The sequence below is a fragment of the Pelecanus crispus genome, chromosome 2, assembly GCF_030463565.1.
Source record: "Pelecanus crispus isolate bPelCri1 chromosome 2, bPelCri1.pri, whole genome shotgun sequence".
Lineage (NCBI taxonomy): Eukaryota > Metazoa > Chordata > Aves > Pelecaniformes > Pelecanidae > Pelecanus > Pelecanus crispus.
The window spans coordinates 36,493,625-36,512,440 of NC_134644.1; the positions used below are offsets into that span (position 1 = coordinate 36,493,625).

The window sequence follows — 18,816 nt, forward strand, 5'->3', positions numbered from 1 at the left end:
GGGGCAGGCGCTTCCCCGGCCGCCGCCGCCTCCCCGCCGGGCTCGCTCCTTACCGGTCTCTTTGTCCTGGGCGGCTTCCAGGTGCAGGTCGCTGAGGAGATGCTCCAAAATCTTCTCCGGCGTCCCCGACACCACCACGTATCTGTCGGAAAGCAGAGAGTCCCCGGAGTCATCCTCGGTGGAGGACTGCGAGCGGCTGCTCCACTCGTCCTCCTCGTCCTCCTCGTCGATGTACTTGAAGTAAGGCACGTCGAAGGTGGGCAGCGGCCGCTCCCCGCCGCGGCCCGCCAGCGCCTCGGGCACCCGCACCCCGCCGCTCCCCATGGCGCCCCGCTCCCGCCGCGCCGCCCCCCCCCCCCGCCCCTAGGTGCGCTCCCCGGGGGCCATCGCCCTGCCGGGGGCCGCCGCCGCCGCCGCCGCGCCCGGCCGGCCCAGCGCCGCGCTCCCGGAGCCGCGGAAGCCTTACCTCCCGCGCCGCTCGGGGGCCGGGCTGCGTGACCACACCTTCCGCAGCACCAGCGCTGCGCCGGCCTCCTCCCGCGGCCGCTCGCCGCCGCCTCCATCGTCCGCCTTCTGCGCGCAGGGAGGGGGGAGCGACAGAGAGAGCGCGGTCAGTGCCCGCCGCCGCCGCCCGGGGGCTGCTGCCGCCCCGCCGCCGCCCGGGGGCTGCTGCTGCCGCCCCGCCGCCCGCTCTGCCCCGGCCGGTCTCGCTGCCGGAGGTCTAAGCGGAGAAGGGGGCTGCGGGGCAGAGAGGAGGAACGGGCTGGCCTTTGTGAGCGGCGCTCGGCATCGTCTGTGGGATTTTAATTCGCAGGAGCGCTGTGTGTGCGTGTGTGTGGATGCAGGTTTCCGTGTCCCCGAGGTGACGGCTTGTTTAATTTCCAGCCGGTCAAACAGAGCAGGGGACAAGGTAACAACAGTCAGAGCGCTGTAACAACGGCTCCCGAGCGCTCCGGTAATAGAATACAGAAGCAGAATACACCTTCTGTAAAGCTTCTCTCCGGTACTTCAACAAAGGCAATAAAACCAGCGGGACAGGCATGCCTCTGAGCATCTCTTAAAATACTCTGTGTACAAATCTCCCTCCTTTTCAACAACTTTTTAACTTGGGTCAACAAACACCCCCACAGAAAGTTAAGCCCGGTGACCACCCCTTGCGTGAATCTCGGCTAAGCTGCGATCTGGACGCTGACTTTCTCCCTCTCGGCTCCCCTAAACGGAAGGGAGCTGAACAATCATCCATTTCTGCACACGCAGCCCGCATCCACAGAGCAGCTAAAGCCAGCTGACTGAGCAGCGCGGGAGACGAGGGTTTGGTGCTGACTGAGCAGGGCCCACTGAAACACGGCGACTGCCCAAGAGCTGCTCGCAGCCCCCTGCTCGATCCTCCTGGCAGATTCAGTCACCGGAGGGTGAGCGACACAAAAGAGGCAGCTGTTTCAATGCGAGTACGTCCAGTAGTTGCTGTTCTCTGACCTGGTTTAGTTACATCATTCAGTATGTCAAACACACGTATGAAGCCAATACATGGACTACTCAAAGGAGAAAAAAGAGCGTTCGTGCATCAAGTGTACGGCCTCCAGCAGTGACAAAGACTTCAAGCGGGCTAAAAATTGCTGAGGAACAGATCTTGGCAAAACAAGGGAGAGAAACCATTTTATGATCCCTCTTCCTATAATTTTATTTTTTATTCCAAGACCCAGTGAGTCTGGTTGCTGCTTCTGGTTGTCGCGGTGGTACAGGCATGACCAAAGATGCAGTCCCTGCCCTGAAGAAGTTTTCTTTATCAGTAAACAACATGTAGAATTGATCTATGAAATTTCTGCAAGGTCAGATATACAGGTACTGAGCCAATTAATGTCAGATAGTCATTGTAACGCTCCCAGGGGACATTACTGAGCAGCTGCATTACAAGAATACTGATGCATAATTGTAATCTTCCATTTCACTGGCCGTGATTTTTTGTTGCCTACATATTTGAAAAGCTGCAATGAAAGAAGCAGCAAAAGAAAAAGAGAGGAAGAACAAGAAACAGGTGCAGCATTAAAGCAATTCAGTAACAGGGAGGTTCATCCAAACAAATAAATCTCTCCATTTCTCTGTCTTTTCTCTGGCATACTCTAAGAGAGCCCTGATACTCATTGCTCTGTGCTCACTGACATTCCAAACTGCAGCACATATGGGGCACATATGTGATGTATGGTGCTGCATTTGTACAAACCACCTATTTCCACATGCATGGAAATGGATTTGAAGCATACCCATATATGCTACATACATGAGCAGCTGGCAGCAAGTCAACAGGGAGCACTGGAGGGGCAAAAGCGCTCTCATACTGAAAGGACATTAACAGTGGTTGTTCTGGAAGACAGTGTTCCCGCTTCAGCATCTCACCAAGCAGAAACATTTTCAAAAAACCTTTTGGGTAACTGTATGCAACTTAAGTGCATAAAGTGCCCCAATGGTGAGATTTTCATAAGGCTCTTCCTCTTGTCCTTGCCTGTTTTATCAATTTCAAGGAAAAAAAAAAAGCAAAATCAAGGCCAATCAGGTTCAGTTTGGATTTTCATTACCTGTAATAATTATTTCAAAAAAAAAGGAGAGGGATTGAGAAGTTCTTTATTTTGCTATCTTCTATAAAAAACAATTTCACTTCAAGGGAAGAAATATTATTTCATCAAAATCCCACTTATGCATGACGTATTTTTGTGCTCAGTCAGACCCTTTAATTTATTGTTGGACTTGATAATCTTAAATGTCTTTTCCAACCTAAACAATTCTATGATTCTATCATACCACAGGCAACAACAATTAACCTGCACAAAGCACAGCACAAAGACAAGTCCTACGTATTTTCCCAACTTTTACAAGTTCTGATTTCACTACAGATATTACTCTAAAATGACATCACGGCACGCTTCATTTATTGGAATCTTGAATGGTCCGTGGAATAATTAATTCTCACTGGAAGAAAACCAGGCTGTTCTTGGCATGCTCCATCTAAATCCAGTGGCAGATGAGGAGGACGATGCAAGGGGTCCCCAAGTGACAGCAGCGTGTACGGAAGAGCAAGGCAGCACCCTAGGCTGAGTCCCTAAAAGCAGACTGACTCAAAAGACATTCTCATCGTACCACCAATTGACAATGAAGCCTCCCGGCACTTTTTCAGACCCTTATGCAGCCCTTGCTTAAGCAACCTGCACCTACCACGCAGGAGCACAGCGTTACCATCTCTCTCATTTTATGGCCAGGTGGATGAATTGGGGCAGACAGGCTACTGCAGGGTCGTGCTCCAGATCAACAGCAGGATCGCGGTTCAAACTCTGGTGACGCTACGCTAGCACCTGGGCTTTGAGCCCCCCATGCTGCCTGATTGACATTTACTTCCCTCCAGTGCAGAGGGTGGGAAATGACTCCCAGCAGCCTGGGGCAGAATATGCTTGGACCTGTGCTTTTGCAGAGGTGGGACAGGAGGGGGTAGAGCACCAGAGGCGCTGTAGAGGTTAATGGCTGTCTCACTTCCCATGTGGCCTTGAGCAAGTCACTTGTCCAGGCTCTCCCTCTCAGTTGTTCCTTCAAAAGCACCGTTTGCATCCTGCTTGGATGTTATACTCAATCCCTGGTGCAGGTTACCCATCACTAGGAAATTTAGCTAGTGTCCATGAAGCACTATGTGTGTCAACCATTGTATTTCACGTTTATTGCAGCTTTTAATTAATCATCTCTTGATAGCTAAACACAGTGCTATCAACCTCTACGTCACTTCCCAGCAGGAGTTTCAAGTAAACAGTAAGGCCCTCTGGACTCGGTGGATCTTTTGACCAATATGATGGTCAATTTTCCACTCCTCTCATTCATCTTCCTAATACTGAGATAAGCCAGCAGACAAGTGCTACTTTTCTTTTCAGCATGAAAGGAACCCTGGGGTGGTATATTTATATGCTTATAGGAATGAGACAGCTGGAAGTCCTTGCTTAGCGGGCCTTAACTTGTGCAGGTTACACTTTGCATGAGTAGGAATATAACCCTCTGAATTACCACTGGGGCAGAAGAAAGCAGAGGTACAGACAGTAGTGTTGAAAACAGCCACGGCATGCCAGCTTCCTTGCGGAAGACATGAGGTTTCTGGGTTATTTGCAATTGGCAGGGAAGAATCCAATCTCTGGCCATAGCAACCGATAACTTCGGTATCAGTCAGGGATATTTCCATGTCTCTTCAATTTCTGAGTTTGACCTTTTAATTAATTAAAAGAGGAACCAACATCCAGAATGTGCTGCCTCCCCTCTTCCTACGAGAAACATCTGCTGCTAGAAATAGCATTGAAAAGCTGCTCTACTTTGTAACAGCTAACAGAAAAAAACCCAGTATGCTCTGCAGCGGACACAGTATATACAGAAGTCTGCTTCAATGAAAAGAAATTGCATTTTCACACCATTCCTCCATGGGACAGGACACCTGTGCAAAGATTTATTTATCTTACCCATTACTGAAGTGCCTGTTAGGCTGGAACACCACTAACTAGCAATGCAAAACACGCACTTCCCAATGACAGAACTTTCCTTCAACATCTGTCCACCTGCTTTTTTAAAAGAGGGACCAGACCCAGAGCTACCCCAGCAAACCCCAGATCCAGAGAGACTCCCACATTGTTGGTTTCAGTGGGTAAAGAAGTAATACAGCAATTAAGAGATAACCTGAATAAAGGCACCTATAAACTTAATAGACTGTTAAAAATCCAGTCTGCAGACAAATTTTCCTCCTAACAAACAACCACGCAAAGGCAAAGAGAATCTTCTTTGGGCAACACGCAACAAAGCCAACTTTAGACAGGCTATCTGCTTCAAAATCACATTAAATAACAAAGAAATTGCCTCCTCTAGGAGTTATGGAGGGCAGGAACATTTTGTTTTAATAGCATAATTTGGTAAAACTGACTCAACACAATCAGATAATGCTGATCACTCCTGCCTCTATGTCTTTTGATGCTGGTGCCAGGGCATGCCCTTGAGAGGTACAGGAAAAGGCATATACGAAGGATTCCCGGGGCTGTTCGTGTTCTGAAGAGGAGACCACTCCCCCCACAATGAAGCCATGGAGCTTCCCTACACACATGGGAACATTTCCATGTAGGAGGTGTGAAATAACAAAAGCGAGGCTGGAAGGGGGCTCAGCAGCACAAGTGTAGGCAGGCTCCCACTGCAGTGCAAGGAAGGTGCTCATATAGGTGACAGAGCAGGAAAAAAGCCACAAAATAACAAGATCCTCATCTCAGAAGACTGAATGTTTTCCTGGGCAGGTATATTTTTGCTTGGATGTTATAATCAGTCCCTGGTGCATATTACCCATGCAAAAGAAGAATTACAAGAACATGATTAAGACAGAAAGGTGAAGTCCGAAATCTGGGAAATACTGACTGGTATTCTTTAATTTAGCTCCTTCAAATAAAACACTTTTTTTTTTTTTTTTTAACTATGTCCTGCTCCATCTGTACAGCTCTGCCTTGTGTATCTTGAGGCCTTGCTCTGGGACTGGCTCAAAGCTGAGACAAAATGTCCTTGTCTGTTGGGAGCCTGCTGTACCCACTGCAAAGGGTGCAAGCACCTGCCTCCGCAGCATGACACTGAGGTCCCCAAACCTGCCGACTGACAACTAGCTTGGACACAGCAAAAGTTACAGACTTCCACCTGCTTTAGCTCAGAGCTTCTTCCAGGTTCATTACATCCTCCAAGCAGATCCGGGCCGTAACAGCCAAAAGCTACAGCTGTAAAGAAAACTCTTCGCAACTCAGGCTGAAGCATGCTCAGAGCTTACCGATCCTTCAAATATTAACCTGCAAAGCTCTAAAAACTCTTTAGAGCATATACAAACTGCATTTTTTGGCCTCTAACTTGGGCGGATATTTATGAAGATGGGAAAAAAACAAAGACTCTTCCCCAAAGGGATTTCAGATCCCATTTCAGAAGTGTAAGAGTGTAAGAGCTTTTCAGAGAACAACTGCCACAATTTTTTTTAACATAGAAAACAGTATTTACCCCTAACCTTACTCTTAGCAGCTTCTGAACCATGTTGGCTGCATTTTTCATTGAAAAATTAAATAGGCTAAGGCAGACAGACACCTTTCAGAATAAGCAGGTAAGATGCAACAACTCTTGGAAGCAACTGAAAATGAAGTCTTACAATGTAAGGCATTTGCCAATGCCAGTAGTAGACAATGAGATGAGTCCTAGCTATAAAATACAAACATATTTACATTACAAACATGAAAGAAAGTAAAAAAACCCAACAACATTCTATTAACAGCTTCTCCTGTAAGAGACACTCTTTCAGACAGCATCTATCAAAGACTAAAGATGATTGCCTGCTTACACTTCACTATGTTTTTTTCCTAGAATCTGTTATTGTGGAAACTGCAAAATTAGATTTAAAGTCACCAAAGTACAAACAGATGTACAGAAATACCCTATTCTTTACAGGCTATTCTTCTTTACTTGACAAGAAAATGGAAATGAACACAGCACAATTAAAGTGGAGATGGACAACGAGATCTCTGATCTCTGGGGATAATCCATCTCAGAATATGTTGCAGTATTTCACAGAGTTTCAAAAGACCAAAATCTGTATTAATGGGCTTGACTGACTTTCAACTACAGCAGGAAAAAAACATCTCAAAGTCACCAGCATGCTTAACCAAGCTGTACAGGGAGGAAACTGGTATTTTTTTCTGCAGTGATTACCCTCTCTTTAGTCTAGAAAGACAAAAATAAAAAATAGCTACTATTCTACCTCTACTTAAATACCACAGCACACTGTGTTTTAAATGTGACTGCCTATTTCATAGTCAATTGCACGATCACTACTTTTTCCAAATTTCAAGGGAAAAATTACCTTACAGGACCTGCAGGAACATCAGCAGCAGCTTTTCATATGACAATTCTTAAGAATCAAAAAAAAATTCTCACATAAGGCTGTGTTGTTTTATTTCACTATAAAATACAGCCCATAGCATATTCATATTACATTTTATTGTTTTTCTCATCTCATGAACATTTCTCCAGTTCTTCTTTGTACTCTAATATTTTTGTTTCCCTCTGCAGTTGTTAAATCTACTTTCGTAAGCATGCGCTAATCCACAGTATACTGGGAGAAACAGAAATCCACTGTTGAAAAATTAAAATGGCTTACACAGTGATTTTGGTTTGGCTCTCAGCGACTTCTGACCAGTCTATAAAACTATAAAATGCTTTAAATGATTCGACCATCACCTCTCCCAACAACAGGCACCCAGACATCGTACCAAAACTTCCTGGTGGTCTCATGCTGAGCTATCTGTCTCAAGAGATGCACAACAAAGAGCCGACATTCGGCTCAACACAACCTCCTCTGAATTTATCAGCTTCACAAGTGGTGGTAAAATGAACACGAGCCACATCGTGAAAAAAAAAAAAAAAAAATCCTTTGTTGCTGAAACTGACTTTGAATATCACGTCCGATAACGCACAGAATAAGCCCTTTTAGAAAAACTGTTGGTGCTGTCATCTGCATACCGAGTATCTGCAGCAAAGGCAACATTAATAACAAGTTACCCTTGTAGACGGGTCAAAAGGACAGTGCTGGTAAGACAGAGATGACAGACAACAGGCATCAGGGAAAAGATTAATATCCCTACACAGTCATACATCAAGGAACTCAATTTTTGCCTGTAATCCCAAAACTGCTGAGAGTAGGATTATTTCTGCTTTCCCTATTACTAAGAAGAAAGAAACGGCTCATGGGAATAGGGCACTGCTAAACGGGCGTCCTTATAGGAGCAGAAAGGCTGTGGTTAGGTTCTAGGGCAAAAAATAAGCTCAGTCGCATGATGTTCCCAAATGGTGGTCCCACCGCAAGGGAGGTTGGGGTTTCATTATGCAGGCCACTTAAAAAAACACAAAAAATCTGTGTATTTCAAGAAAGACAAAAGGAGCAAGAGAAGAGGAGCCTCACACGGCATTTCATAGCAGGGTAGTAACAAGAAATGCCCTAAATCAAGACCGAATTGTTCATACCCCTGCCTGGCCCCCAGTTACCTCCAAATATAATCATTTAAGGTGAGAGCACTTTTATGGATCAGGCTTTAATGAAAGGAAACAATACGTCTAACACAGGGAAAAGGGCACACTTTCTAAAATAACATGAAAAAACCCATTACTGGTGTCACAACCACCGAAGTAATGATATCATAACCCTAACACTACACAACTCTTTGTCGGATCATGAAAAATGTCTTTTTAAGACAACTGAAGGCTATGCATTTCAGTTTTCCCTTTCCTGGAGCACATGCTCTTCATAGCTATTAGTAGATAAGTTTGACAGCCTGACAGAGAGCTACCACCTTGACAAGGACAACCTAGGAGACCTTCTCTCTGTAACCGTATGAAAGCAGAGGGGAAAAAGAAAGGAGGAGGGAGTGGGGAAGAGAGACAAAAGACTTGAGGACAGTATTAATATTCTTATCATTCTCTCACAGCTGGCAGGGCAGCACTTACTTCAAAATACTGGGATATGGAAGAATTGCAGGCCTAGAGCATGTGTACTTGTAGAAAAACCTGCACCACACCAGGGCAAATTAACGTGACTGTAGAACAAAAGGGGCAGATGCCAGCCATCCCTTCCAGTGGGCTTGCAATCAGTGTGGTGGGATGTGGAGCTGGTTGGAAATTTTCCAATGCAACTTTTTTTTCTATTGAAAAAATGTGGATTCACTACAACTGAAACAGTGCCAGAACATGTCAGTTTGAACAGAAAGCAGCCTGCCAGGGTCCCGCCACCGCCTGCACATACTGCCCGCCCCAGGCTGGCAGGGCTTCTGCATCCCCTGCCCTCCAGGAGCTCATGGGTCCTGGAGCTACAGACTGGAGGTCCAGGTCCCAAGGTTTCCAGACTAAGTGGCAGGAAAATTAAATCTATATTTCTGCTCTAAGAGAGTTTTGCAGTTGTATTATTTTCACGAGAATCAGAATGGAAACTTTCCCCCTCCCCAAGAATATCAAGTTTCTTACAGGACAAAATTCAAGCACCTCCCTTGCCTATGTAGATGAAGCAACAGTTCAATCCCCCAGCTACCAAAGAGTGTCTTCCAGTGATGTCAGTGGCAGTGGATCAAACCTTAGCTGCAGTGACAAGCATGAGGGAAATGATATAAAAACTGCAGGATTTATGTCTTGGCCAGGAAGCGGGGAGGACTGCTGAGGGTTCAAGGCAGACTGCAGACTTAACCCAGATACTCCAGGACTGATAACACATACTACTACTGCCATACGCCTCAGGGAAAGAACAGAAGACAACTGGCTAGATATACAGAAGTTATACTTGAGAATAATCTTAACATCAGAAGGGTGAAATTCAAGAAATTACTGGGATATGAGGGGAACTAGATGACAACTTGATTAACATCCAACAGGGCTGGAACCTGGCTTCTACGGCAGCCCCCATACGGCTTTCACACAAGAATGAAAACTGCGGAAGATAGCTCGCTAACATTAGTCGATTTAATTTATTAACATAGACTAATATTCACCTTGGTGAGGACACGTGTACAAAGGCCTTACAACCTTTATAATGGATGTAGCAATAAATAAGGTCTCCTGAAAGAATGGAAGAGAGATGGCAGTAAATATATGCCACTGTCAGCCTTATATTGCTCTGATCACCAGTGCTGGACACATACAACTTCTAAGTCAAACAGACAAGACCGTTGATCCCTTTCTTTGCCTTCCACTCCAATTCACACTTGGTGTGAAGTAAAATATTATTTAAAAAAATTGACTTATCCACTTACTGTCTGCCAGAGAAACCTTTGTCTCTTGCCTTATGTCCATAGCACCTCTCAATGCTGACAGTGCCATTACTCTAACTTACAAAAATATAAAATTAAATATATACACTATCCACATTATAAGCCACAATTCCAAACTAGGAAGACTAAAACTTGTCTGTTAAACTGAGGTGCTGCTCATTACATTTATCACTGTAAGGCATATATCTTTTTGTGGAAGCACTACGCTCACAGAAGGATGCAGCTGATTTTTCACGAGAGAGTACTCAGCAAAGGCCAGGAACTGGTTCTGGCCTTGCAAAAGGTTTAAGATAAACTCTAGAACTGAGAATACTATATAAGCTTGAGCTCATTCTCAGAACTCCAGAACCAAACCCTCTCAAATGCACTGACATTTAACACAGGCTTCTAACAGCAAGTGTGAAAAAGCACCGAGTGAGGGAGTAAAAAAAGATCCAAAGCAATGTTTAAAATAAAACCAATTTATTTAACTTCTAGCCCAATAGTGGAAGTCACAAAGTAGAGTTTATATCCTGTGTTTTGGTGGTTGTTTTCAATGAAGATACAATGCGGTAATTTCTTTTGAGAAAAGCATGAATCACTACGACTATCATTTTCTTGGGTTCAGATGATGTTTTTAACTCCCTCCAAAACAGCCCGAAATGACCAGCCTTTTTACTAATGCTTTCTAATGGTTCTTTTCTTGCTAATTAATTCATGCATCTAAATCATTCAAAAATAGATAAGCCACTAATCACTCGCAGACTTGATAATGTATCCTAAGTAGGCAGCAATGTGTAGAGCATGCAATAAGGCTGCCAAAAAGAAAGAAAAAGGAGTTAGAAGGAAAAAATAAAGCTCACGCCTTCCATCTAATAGCAGGAGATTGGATTCTGCATTTGTTTTGTAGGATAAAATGCTCACTGATGTCAACAAATAGTCTACTATAGAAAGATAAATATTGGGCAGCTTCTATACAGGATGCTTTTTTCTAATGTTACATGCATAGGAGCAAATTAAAGGCTTTTTTTTTTTTTTTTTTTTGCTTTGGTACAAGGTTTGTTGTCCACATGTAGCAAAAGTAAAGAGGGGGAAAAGACTTGGAGAAGACTAAGGGGGGGTGGGAAAGAGCAGGTTAAGAATTAACCAGCTGTTGTCAGAAATAATTCATTTAAAAGTGGAAATGGAAGCGCAAGAAATAAAGAAATTTGATTGCAAGATTATGACAAAGAAAAGTGCTTTCTTGCATGCCTATGTAAAGAATAATACTATAAAATGATAAATTTAATTAAATTTTCATGTATTTAAGAAAACCAAAGTATCACAGCAATAAAAATTACAGAAAAATATGCAATGCCAGTCACCACAGTATGAAGTAACATTTTATATTGCTCCCACCTTATGATTTGAAATAACAACATATTAAGTTATTTTTATTTTGTTCCAGGCTGAATCATGTACCTGGTTCTTAACTAACTATATGCTCTAAAATTTTTTTTCAGTATGAATGTTAGGAGTTTGCTCTGTGCTTTCTTTAGGCAATACAATCATGCCCAACTTTAGGAGGCAGCTAAGTTAGTTATACCAAGGGCAATCTCAACATTTATTCAAGTTATGGAATGAAAAATGCATCGTTACCATGGCAACTGGTAAATCACATGGTATCTGCAATGAGATGCAAGGCATCTTGAGTAAACACTCATCCGTGCACTTGTGTCCTCCTCCGTGCAGAATGGTTCCTTTGTGGAGGAACGCGCGCAGAAGTGTGGCATAGTCCAGATTTCACTGTCTCTTCTACAAAAAGTTGATGGAAGTAATCCAAAATGTTACTTTTGTGGGGGGTAATTTAACCAGATCTATCATTAGAATAGGAAGAAATAGTGAAAAAAAAAAATCAAACACTGAATGTTTTTCCAGGATTTGCCTCAATCAAGACCATGAAACCTTACAAATGACAGAGTGTACCTCTCAAGCGCACTTTGTACCTTGGCATCAGAAGGCCATTCACAACAGCACTAGAAAAAAGTCTTCCTGACAGCATGAAGAGCTGCCAGACGTGCAGCAGCACATCGCACTGGGGCAGCTGGAGCTGTTACTGCCTCCAGCCATCTGCCCCACCCTTCTGATGGATGCTGCCGCCCCCAAAACAAGGACACCTGATCTACCCATGAATCAGCCCTGAACCACGCTGCTGCATGTCTTGCCGGGCTCAGATATTATCAGCAGCTAACATACAACCTCTCCCTGAGAGGGCCTCCCCTCCTCCCTTCTCTTAATAAAGACAACTCTCTCCAGAACAACCCCCTCAAACCATATTGCTCTACTGCCAGTCCCATCCACAAAGCGTCAAATATCCATCAGTCACTGGACTTTGTACTTCCCTGCTGCCCTTTTCTAGATCTTCTTCTCCAGCCACTATCATGCCCACACAAGTCTCCCTTCCCCATCCTTTTCTATTTCCCATCCTCACCACGAGAAGCAGCATCAACACCAGATTCCCGAGTAAGTAATCTCCCTTGGATCACTCCCTTTCTCCTCCCTCAAAATATCTCCTCCTTCTTGACCTCCTGAGCAACCTGAAGTGGTGTTATCTATAGGGAGAGATAGAGAACCACACTGTGATGCCACTTGCCAGCTTCTGATATCACACTCTATGCACAGTGGTTTCTTCAGCCAGCAAGGGCTCCACTTGGGGATGCACATGTCCACCAACATATATCTTCTTCTGATCCCATACTCTTCCTCACACCACATCCCATTACCATCAGACAGCATAGTACAGACTACTCAGACACTGCCAACACCTATGATGTCACCCAAGAAATACCGAAACTCATGTATCTCCGATCCTGACCTCCCTTCCCCCATTTCTGGCTTTGATTCGTTCCTGACCTTCATAGCTTTATACAAGTTATATAGCTTTCTACAAGCTTATACTCTTTTTGTGTATAACCTTGAGATGTCATCTAACCAACTTCTTCCTCCTTACTCAGGAAATCATTTTTATGTCATGTATCTCAGAAAGTCACCCTATCTCTTAAGTCCTTCCAGTAATGACTTCTTAAACCTGTTTACTTTGTCATTGCTGGGCTCTTCCTTCCCACCCAGTTGGTCATTTGCCATTTGACCTGAACTTTGACAGGTAAGGAGATGCCGTGGGTGAAGAAGAGACACGCTCTGGAATTCATCAACTGTCACAGAGCATTTGAGTAAAGGAAAGATAAAATGAGATGTGTGAACAAATGACCAGGTCTTAACTCCCTAATAGAACCCTGTGGAGAGGGTTACAATATCCAAGTACTCCAGGGAAATAACTAATGATCCTTTCTTCAGTTCAGTCATGTTTCAAGAAGCAATTGCCTGAGTTACTAAGTGCTTGAGACTGCCTCAGTAATTGCAATGATTTATTTTATGCATCATCATAACTACAGCACTAGGTCAGGAGGACTCGTGCCTTTATGGATGCCTTGAATTTTAACACAGGCATTGGAGGATTAGGAGACTGCAATCAGAAACACAGACACCACAATGATCTGGGGGGGCGCAGGGGGGAAGACAAAAGTCTTTAAAACCCTAGGTAACTAAAAAATTAGGTTTCTGTTAGATTTTTAATAAAATGAATGATATTTTTAGGTGATCCTAAGCAGAAGTTGCTTACATTTTTCCTCTGCTCCCTTAAAATGCAAGTGATCACAATCCAATGTGTCCTGAAGATCTGTTAGGATCTTTTTTTTTTTTTTCCAGTGTAAGTAATGAATGTGCAGTTTACAGTGTAACTACCCACTCAGTAAAGACAAGAAAACCCTGTTGTCTCTGTCTTATCCCTCTATCTATTCCAGAGGAAACTCTCCCTGTGCAAACTGTGTTTCTCCATCTACCCTTATTCTGTACTGGTGCAGTGGCTGCCTGTTAACAACCAGCAAAGAGTGGGATGAGACCTTAGGGTCATGAGCATTTACTTCACATATGAAGTATAATCTTTACACGTAGCTACTCACCTCACCTACGAAAACAATGCTGCGCCAAAGGATATTTTGTGAGGACACACACCCACGATGCAGGAGGATGTTTGCACAGCAACAAAAGGGTTTGATTAGCAGCTTCTCGGGCATCCCCATCCTCCTGACATTACTTAAACCCTGTTCCCCAGTCACCTTTCCTTTTAGCTCTGTGAGGCTTCACTGGCACAGAAGGACATTTTTAGGATAATGATAATTTAAAGTGCTGTCGTCACCTGAACTTTCAGGCTATTTGAAGATCTTGAAAACAATTCCCCTCCACCCCCATACACCTTCAAAATGTTCCCCCATGATAACTGAAGTAAAAGCATTGCTAACCTTCAGCACTGTTTTTCCAACTACTGTGTTTCAAGGTTAGCAATGTGGAAAATACTAAACTAGCCCAGTTTTCAAGGTCAAAATAAAAACTGCAGCAATGATAGTCCACAGTAACTTTCATTCATTTAGTATTCAGAATGCATTCTTTCTGAATATCAAATCACAAAATCATTGCCAATTCATCAGATTTTAAGCTTTAGCTTATTAAAAATTAGACTGTGCTAAAAATAAAATGCAGTTTTTTATTTGACCTGATTAAGATGTTTCTGTGCAGCATGATCTAAGCCTCTAATTATCTATATCTCTTACATTATCTCAATTGTTATTCCAATGTAAGCAAATTCATAACAATGCATTTTAATGGAAAATACTCATATACTAAAAAGTGGTAAAGCAATAGAAGTCAAAAAGCTGAATGTCAAGATGCTAAAAATGAAAATGTTTCTCTACATTGTGTGTGCCAGGAAAGCAAGAGCTCACACGACATTTGGCAGTGATTTCCCATGATGAAGCAACTCTGTGGGGCTTTCATTTTCGTAAAAGCCTAGTCTATTTAGAGCTAGCTCCTAGCTCCTTGCCCTTAACAATGCAATACAGATAAAGTTCATTAAATATATTGTCTAAGGTAGGAAAACGAAGAAGTTTTGCTGTAGCAAGCACTTAATGTGTGCATGGCAAATCAGAAGGAAAAAAAAAAGTAGAAAGGATTGGAACAAATTATTTGTTATAAAAGCAAAACTGCTATGGGCATATTGATATCATATGTTGTGCTGCATTAGCAAAATTGCCCAAATGAAGAATCCCCAGAATGGGAAACAGTATTAGATCTTAATCAATAGGGGTTTTTTCAAGCATGTTGGGCACCCAACGATTTGACGCAGATCTTTTCGATGCACAGGAACACTGGACTACCGGAAACTGCAGCATTAATGAATTACAAGGAAAATTGCAAATGCCTACGATTTTATACTTAATTTTCACAGTATAATGGTCAAGCAACTTTTACAGCTTGTTGATATTTCTCCTGGAATGCTAAACCTTTATTTCTTCTTACAGCAGGTAAGACATGAATTTCTACTATAATTAAATGAGTAAATTGCTAATTTTTTTATTGTTTCTTTTCTTAGAAGAACCTTAATACATATTGAACATCACACAAATTAAAAACTAATGACATTTTAAAACAACAGTTATATGCATGATTTACTGTATAGCTTTTGTCTAATACAAATATTTACTATTTACATGTCACTGCAATGAAAACAGTATGTGTCAATTGATTAACCAGTAAATATTAGGCAGAATTTAAGTGTGTTGCTGCAGCAGCTGAAAAGGAAAACGGTGTGGTGGAATTGCAGCCTTTTCCCCTACACAGTACAAAATTAAATTTTGCACCAGGGAAGAGATAATCATATCTGTACATATACATATGTGTGTCTGTGTGACAGCTGAGGGTGGGAGAGTGAGAACAGACGAATTACAAGGAGCATACGGCCACCCAGTGCGAGAACAGAGCAACTCTGTTCTATGGATGGTTGCGGATCCCACACAAATTAGCATAGATACCCACAGCTCTGTTGTAAAATTGGAACATGTTCCTTCAGTTTCTGCATAGGTTCCTACAAGGAAATGTCTAAAATGAAGTAGGAGAGGTGGATTTTTAGGGGTCTCCTGAAATGAAGGCTATAGCTGCTCCTCTGAAAATAAATAAATAAATAAATAAAGGCCACCTTCAAGAAAGTACCTGATTTGGGAGTCCCACATTAAAAATCTGTCACCCGAAGCAATCTGTTCAGACTTTAAAAGGGAAGCTGCTTCAACCTATCAATAATATCCTTCAGCCAGCCAGTGCACCCTAACTACTCAAACACCACATCAGTGCAAGAGAGCATCCTGAGAGCCTGCATTCACAATACTCCCGAAAGCAGGGAATTAGCAATTCCATGTACAAATAAGGATCTGAGACACAGAGACATTTGGTCATTAGCCCAAGGTCTTGGAGGAAGCCTGCACAGGACGGGATGCCCCCAAGTCCCCGTCTGACACCACCCACCTTTCCTCTTTAGGGAGGCAGCTATGGTAACGTGTACCTATAAAGAGTTATCTGAAAAAGAACACAGTGAAGAGACAGCCTGCATCTATCACTTTTTGCCATCAGCAGGCACTGGATGAAGAGCAGGAGAAAGGTGACATTCACAGCCCTGACATCCCTGAGGTAGGGGCACAGAAGTTTGTACGGGTCTTAGATGTGACATCTGAGATTCAGGTTTTGATCCGAAGAACTGAAAAGGAGATTGAAACTTTTCAGGAACTGCTAGATGAAAACCTGATGCAATCTGAAGAGGGGAGGAGTAGAGGAGTGTCAGAACAGATGGGTCACCAGAAGAAAGCAGCTTCTTTATGTTACCAACTAAGACTGTGTGTAGATGACTGGTTATTTCTACAATGTGAAAAAAGGTTCCATAAGTGTCGTGGTTTAGCCCCAGCCAGCAACTAAGCACCACGCAGCCGCTCGCTCACTCCCCCTACCCTGATGGGATGGGGGAGAGAATCGGAGGAGTAAGAGTGAGAAACACTCCTGGGTTGAGATAAGAACAGTTTAATAATTGAAATAAAGTAAAATAGTAATGATAATAATAACAATATAATAATGATAATAACAATAATAATATACAAAGCAAGTGATGCACAATGCAATTGCTCACCACCCGCCGACCGATACCCAGACAGTTCCCGAGCAGCGATCGCTGCTCCCTGGCCAACCCCCGCCCCAGTTTATATACTGAGCATGACATCATATGGTATGGAATAGCCCTTTGGTCAGTTTGGATCAACTGTCCTGGCTGTGCCCCCTCCCAGTTTCTTGTGCCCCTGGCAGAGCATGGGAAGCTAAAAAGTCCTTGACTAGCATAAGCAGTACTTAGCAACAACTAAAAACATCAGTGTGTTATCAACATTCTTCTCCTACTAAATCCAAAACACAGGACTATGCCAGCTACTAGGAAGAAAATTAACTCTATCCCAGCCAAAACCAGGACAATAGTAGTCCTTGTAAGCACTCAGCTTTACTTTTAGCAAGGTTTGCAGTCTGTTTAATGAATAAATACATACAGTACTTGCACACATAGGCATGTATCTCTACAGAAGGAGAACTGGGGGACCATGAGCACCCCAAGTTCTTTGGTGGAGGAGGATTCTGATGTATCCTTGGTGAAATCCTGAAAAAAGCCCCAGATGCAGGATGCCATCACCTGCAATGTGCAGGATTTGATGAGTTCCCAGTGGGGAACTGGGGACTGCTCAAACTCCTCTGGATAAACTTGTGATGCCAATGATAAAGCAGGTAGGACAATCCTCCACCCAGGTTTAATTTACTTCTGCCTCTGCGGAGAATAGCAGTAAAGCACTCACTGCAAAAGGGAGTTTTGTTTAGAAGCCACATGCTTCTTTTACACAAGTTCATCAAATCTAGGAAACCAAAAACAAATCAATATAGTCCAATGATTAGCTTGCTATAGGTACTGTGTACAGACTGCCAGATTATTTGGACAGACTGAATCAATGTGTTGACTCCACTGAAAAGATTCAGGTTTCAAACATGAGAAGACAACACCAGAGTGTCGGCACACTTTCCAACCATGTACCATCCTCACAAGGAAATCCAGGCCTGAATGCGTCTGGTTTTTAGCTGGAAACCTGAACAACCACGCTTTGCATGTGAGAACTGAAATTCTGGCCTCTTCACCCCAGCCAGCTCTGATTAGTGTCTTCTCCCCTGACCCTGACCACATCAATTCTCTCTATTAACCTGCTAAATATGGCCAGACAGCATATTTTGCAAACAGTAAATCAATGTAACTGCTGTAGTTGTATCCACATATATGTTTCAAAGGTTCCTGTGGTAAATAATCCTCTACCTGCAATATCAATAGTATTTGGCAAAAACGCCTAAACTGATACTGTATTCATTTGATAAATATCAGTGCTTCTAAAAAAGGAAGAGACACTGTGATATTGCATCCAAACAAAAAAGGTGATGCATATTCGCATTCTGTGCTTGTCTCCTACTCTACCAAAAGAGCAAGTTCTCCTTTGTTCCTCCCAGCACTGGACTAAGTAGAAGCATTGCTCCTGATAGAGCATGCACAGGTCTACTCCTCTCACCTCCCAGAGAAAATGGAGACAAATTAAGGGATGGTGATCTCAGTCCAGCCACTCCAGGTGAGACAGTAGTGTCAGCCAGGCTGGCAGAAGACAGAGCTGATGCACAGCACAGCCAACAAGGGATGTGAGCTGTCTGCCTTTCCCTTGATCAAACAAGGCTTTGTAGCTCAGCATCACCCCCTGTTCAGGGCTTACCCTAGTTCAGAGCTTGGAAATCCACCTAAGGCTTGATTTCCAGCAAGCTGTTACAGGAAATACCAGCTGCTATTCATGATCTTCCTGAGTTAGGTCATTCTATTATTTTCCCAGTCACCAAATGAGGCTAAAGTACTTTTTCCTGCAACCAGCAACTGCTGCTGCTCCCACACGTCAGAGCCTTCCCCACTCGGATGTGCACGTTCCAGCCACTGACAAAAAAAGCTGGGAACTGCCTGCCACATGATATCAGAAAATATATTTGATGAAGGCTGCAAGGTCATTGCTAATTTCAAACCCTGTTT

At 43.3% G+C, this 18,816-nt stretch overlaps 1 protein-coding gene across 2 annotated transcripts in view; it reads right to left on the reverse strand.

Moving 5' to 3' along the window:
- The window catches only part of RAPGEF5 (Rap guanine nucleotide exchange factor 5), a 162,491-nt gene that overhangs the window by 63,152 nt on the left and 80,523 nt on the right, over nt 1-18,816 (reverse strand). The window contains exons 10-11 of one of the 2 annotated variants that reach the window (XM_075705573.1): nt 467-570; nt 54-142 (exon numbers count right to left, since the gene is read on the reverse strand). In XM_075705573.1, the coding sequence (XP_075561688.1) occupies nt 54-142; nt 467-570 (193 nt within the window). Of the gene's footprint in view, nt 1-53; nt 143-466; nt 574-18,816 lie in introns of both variants that reach the window. The other variant, XM_075705572.1, reaches the window with a different exon arrangement.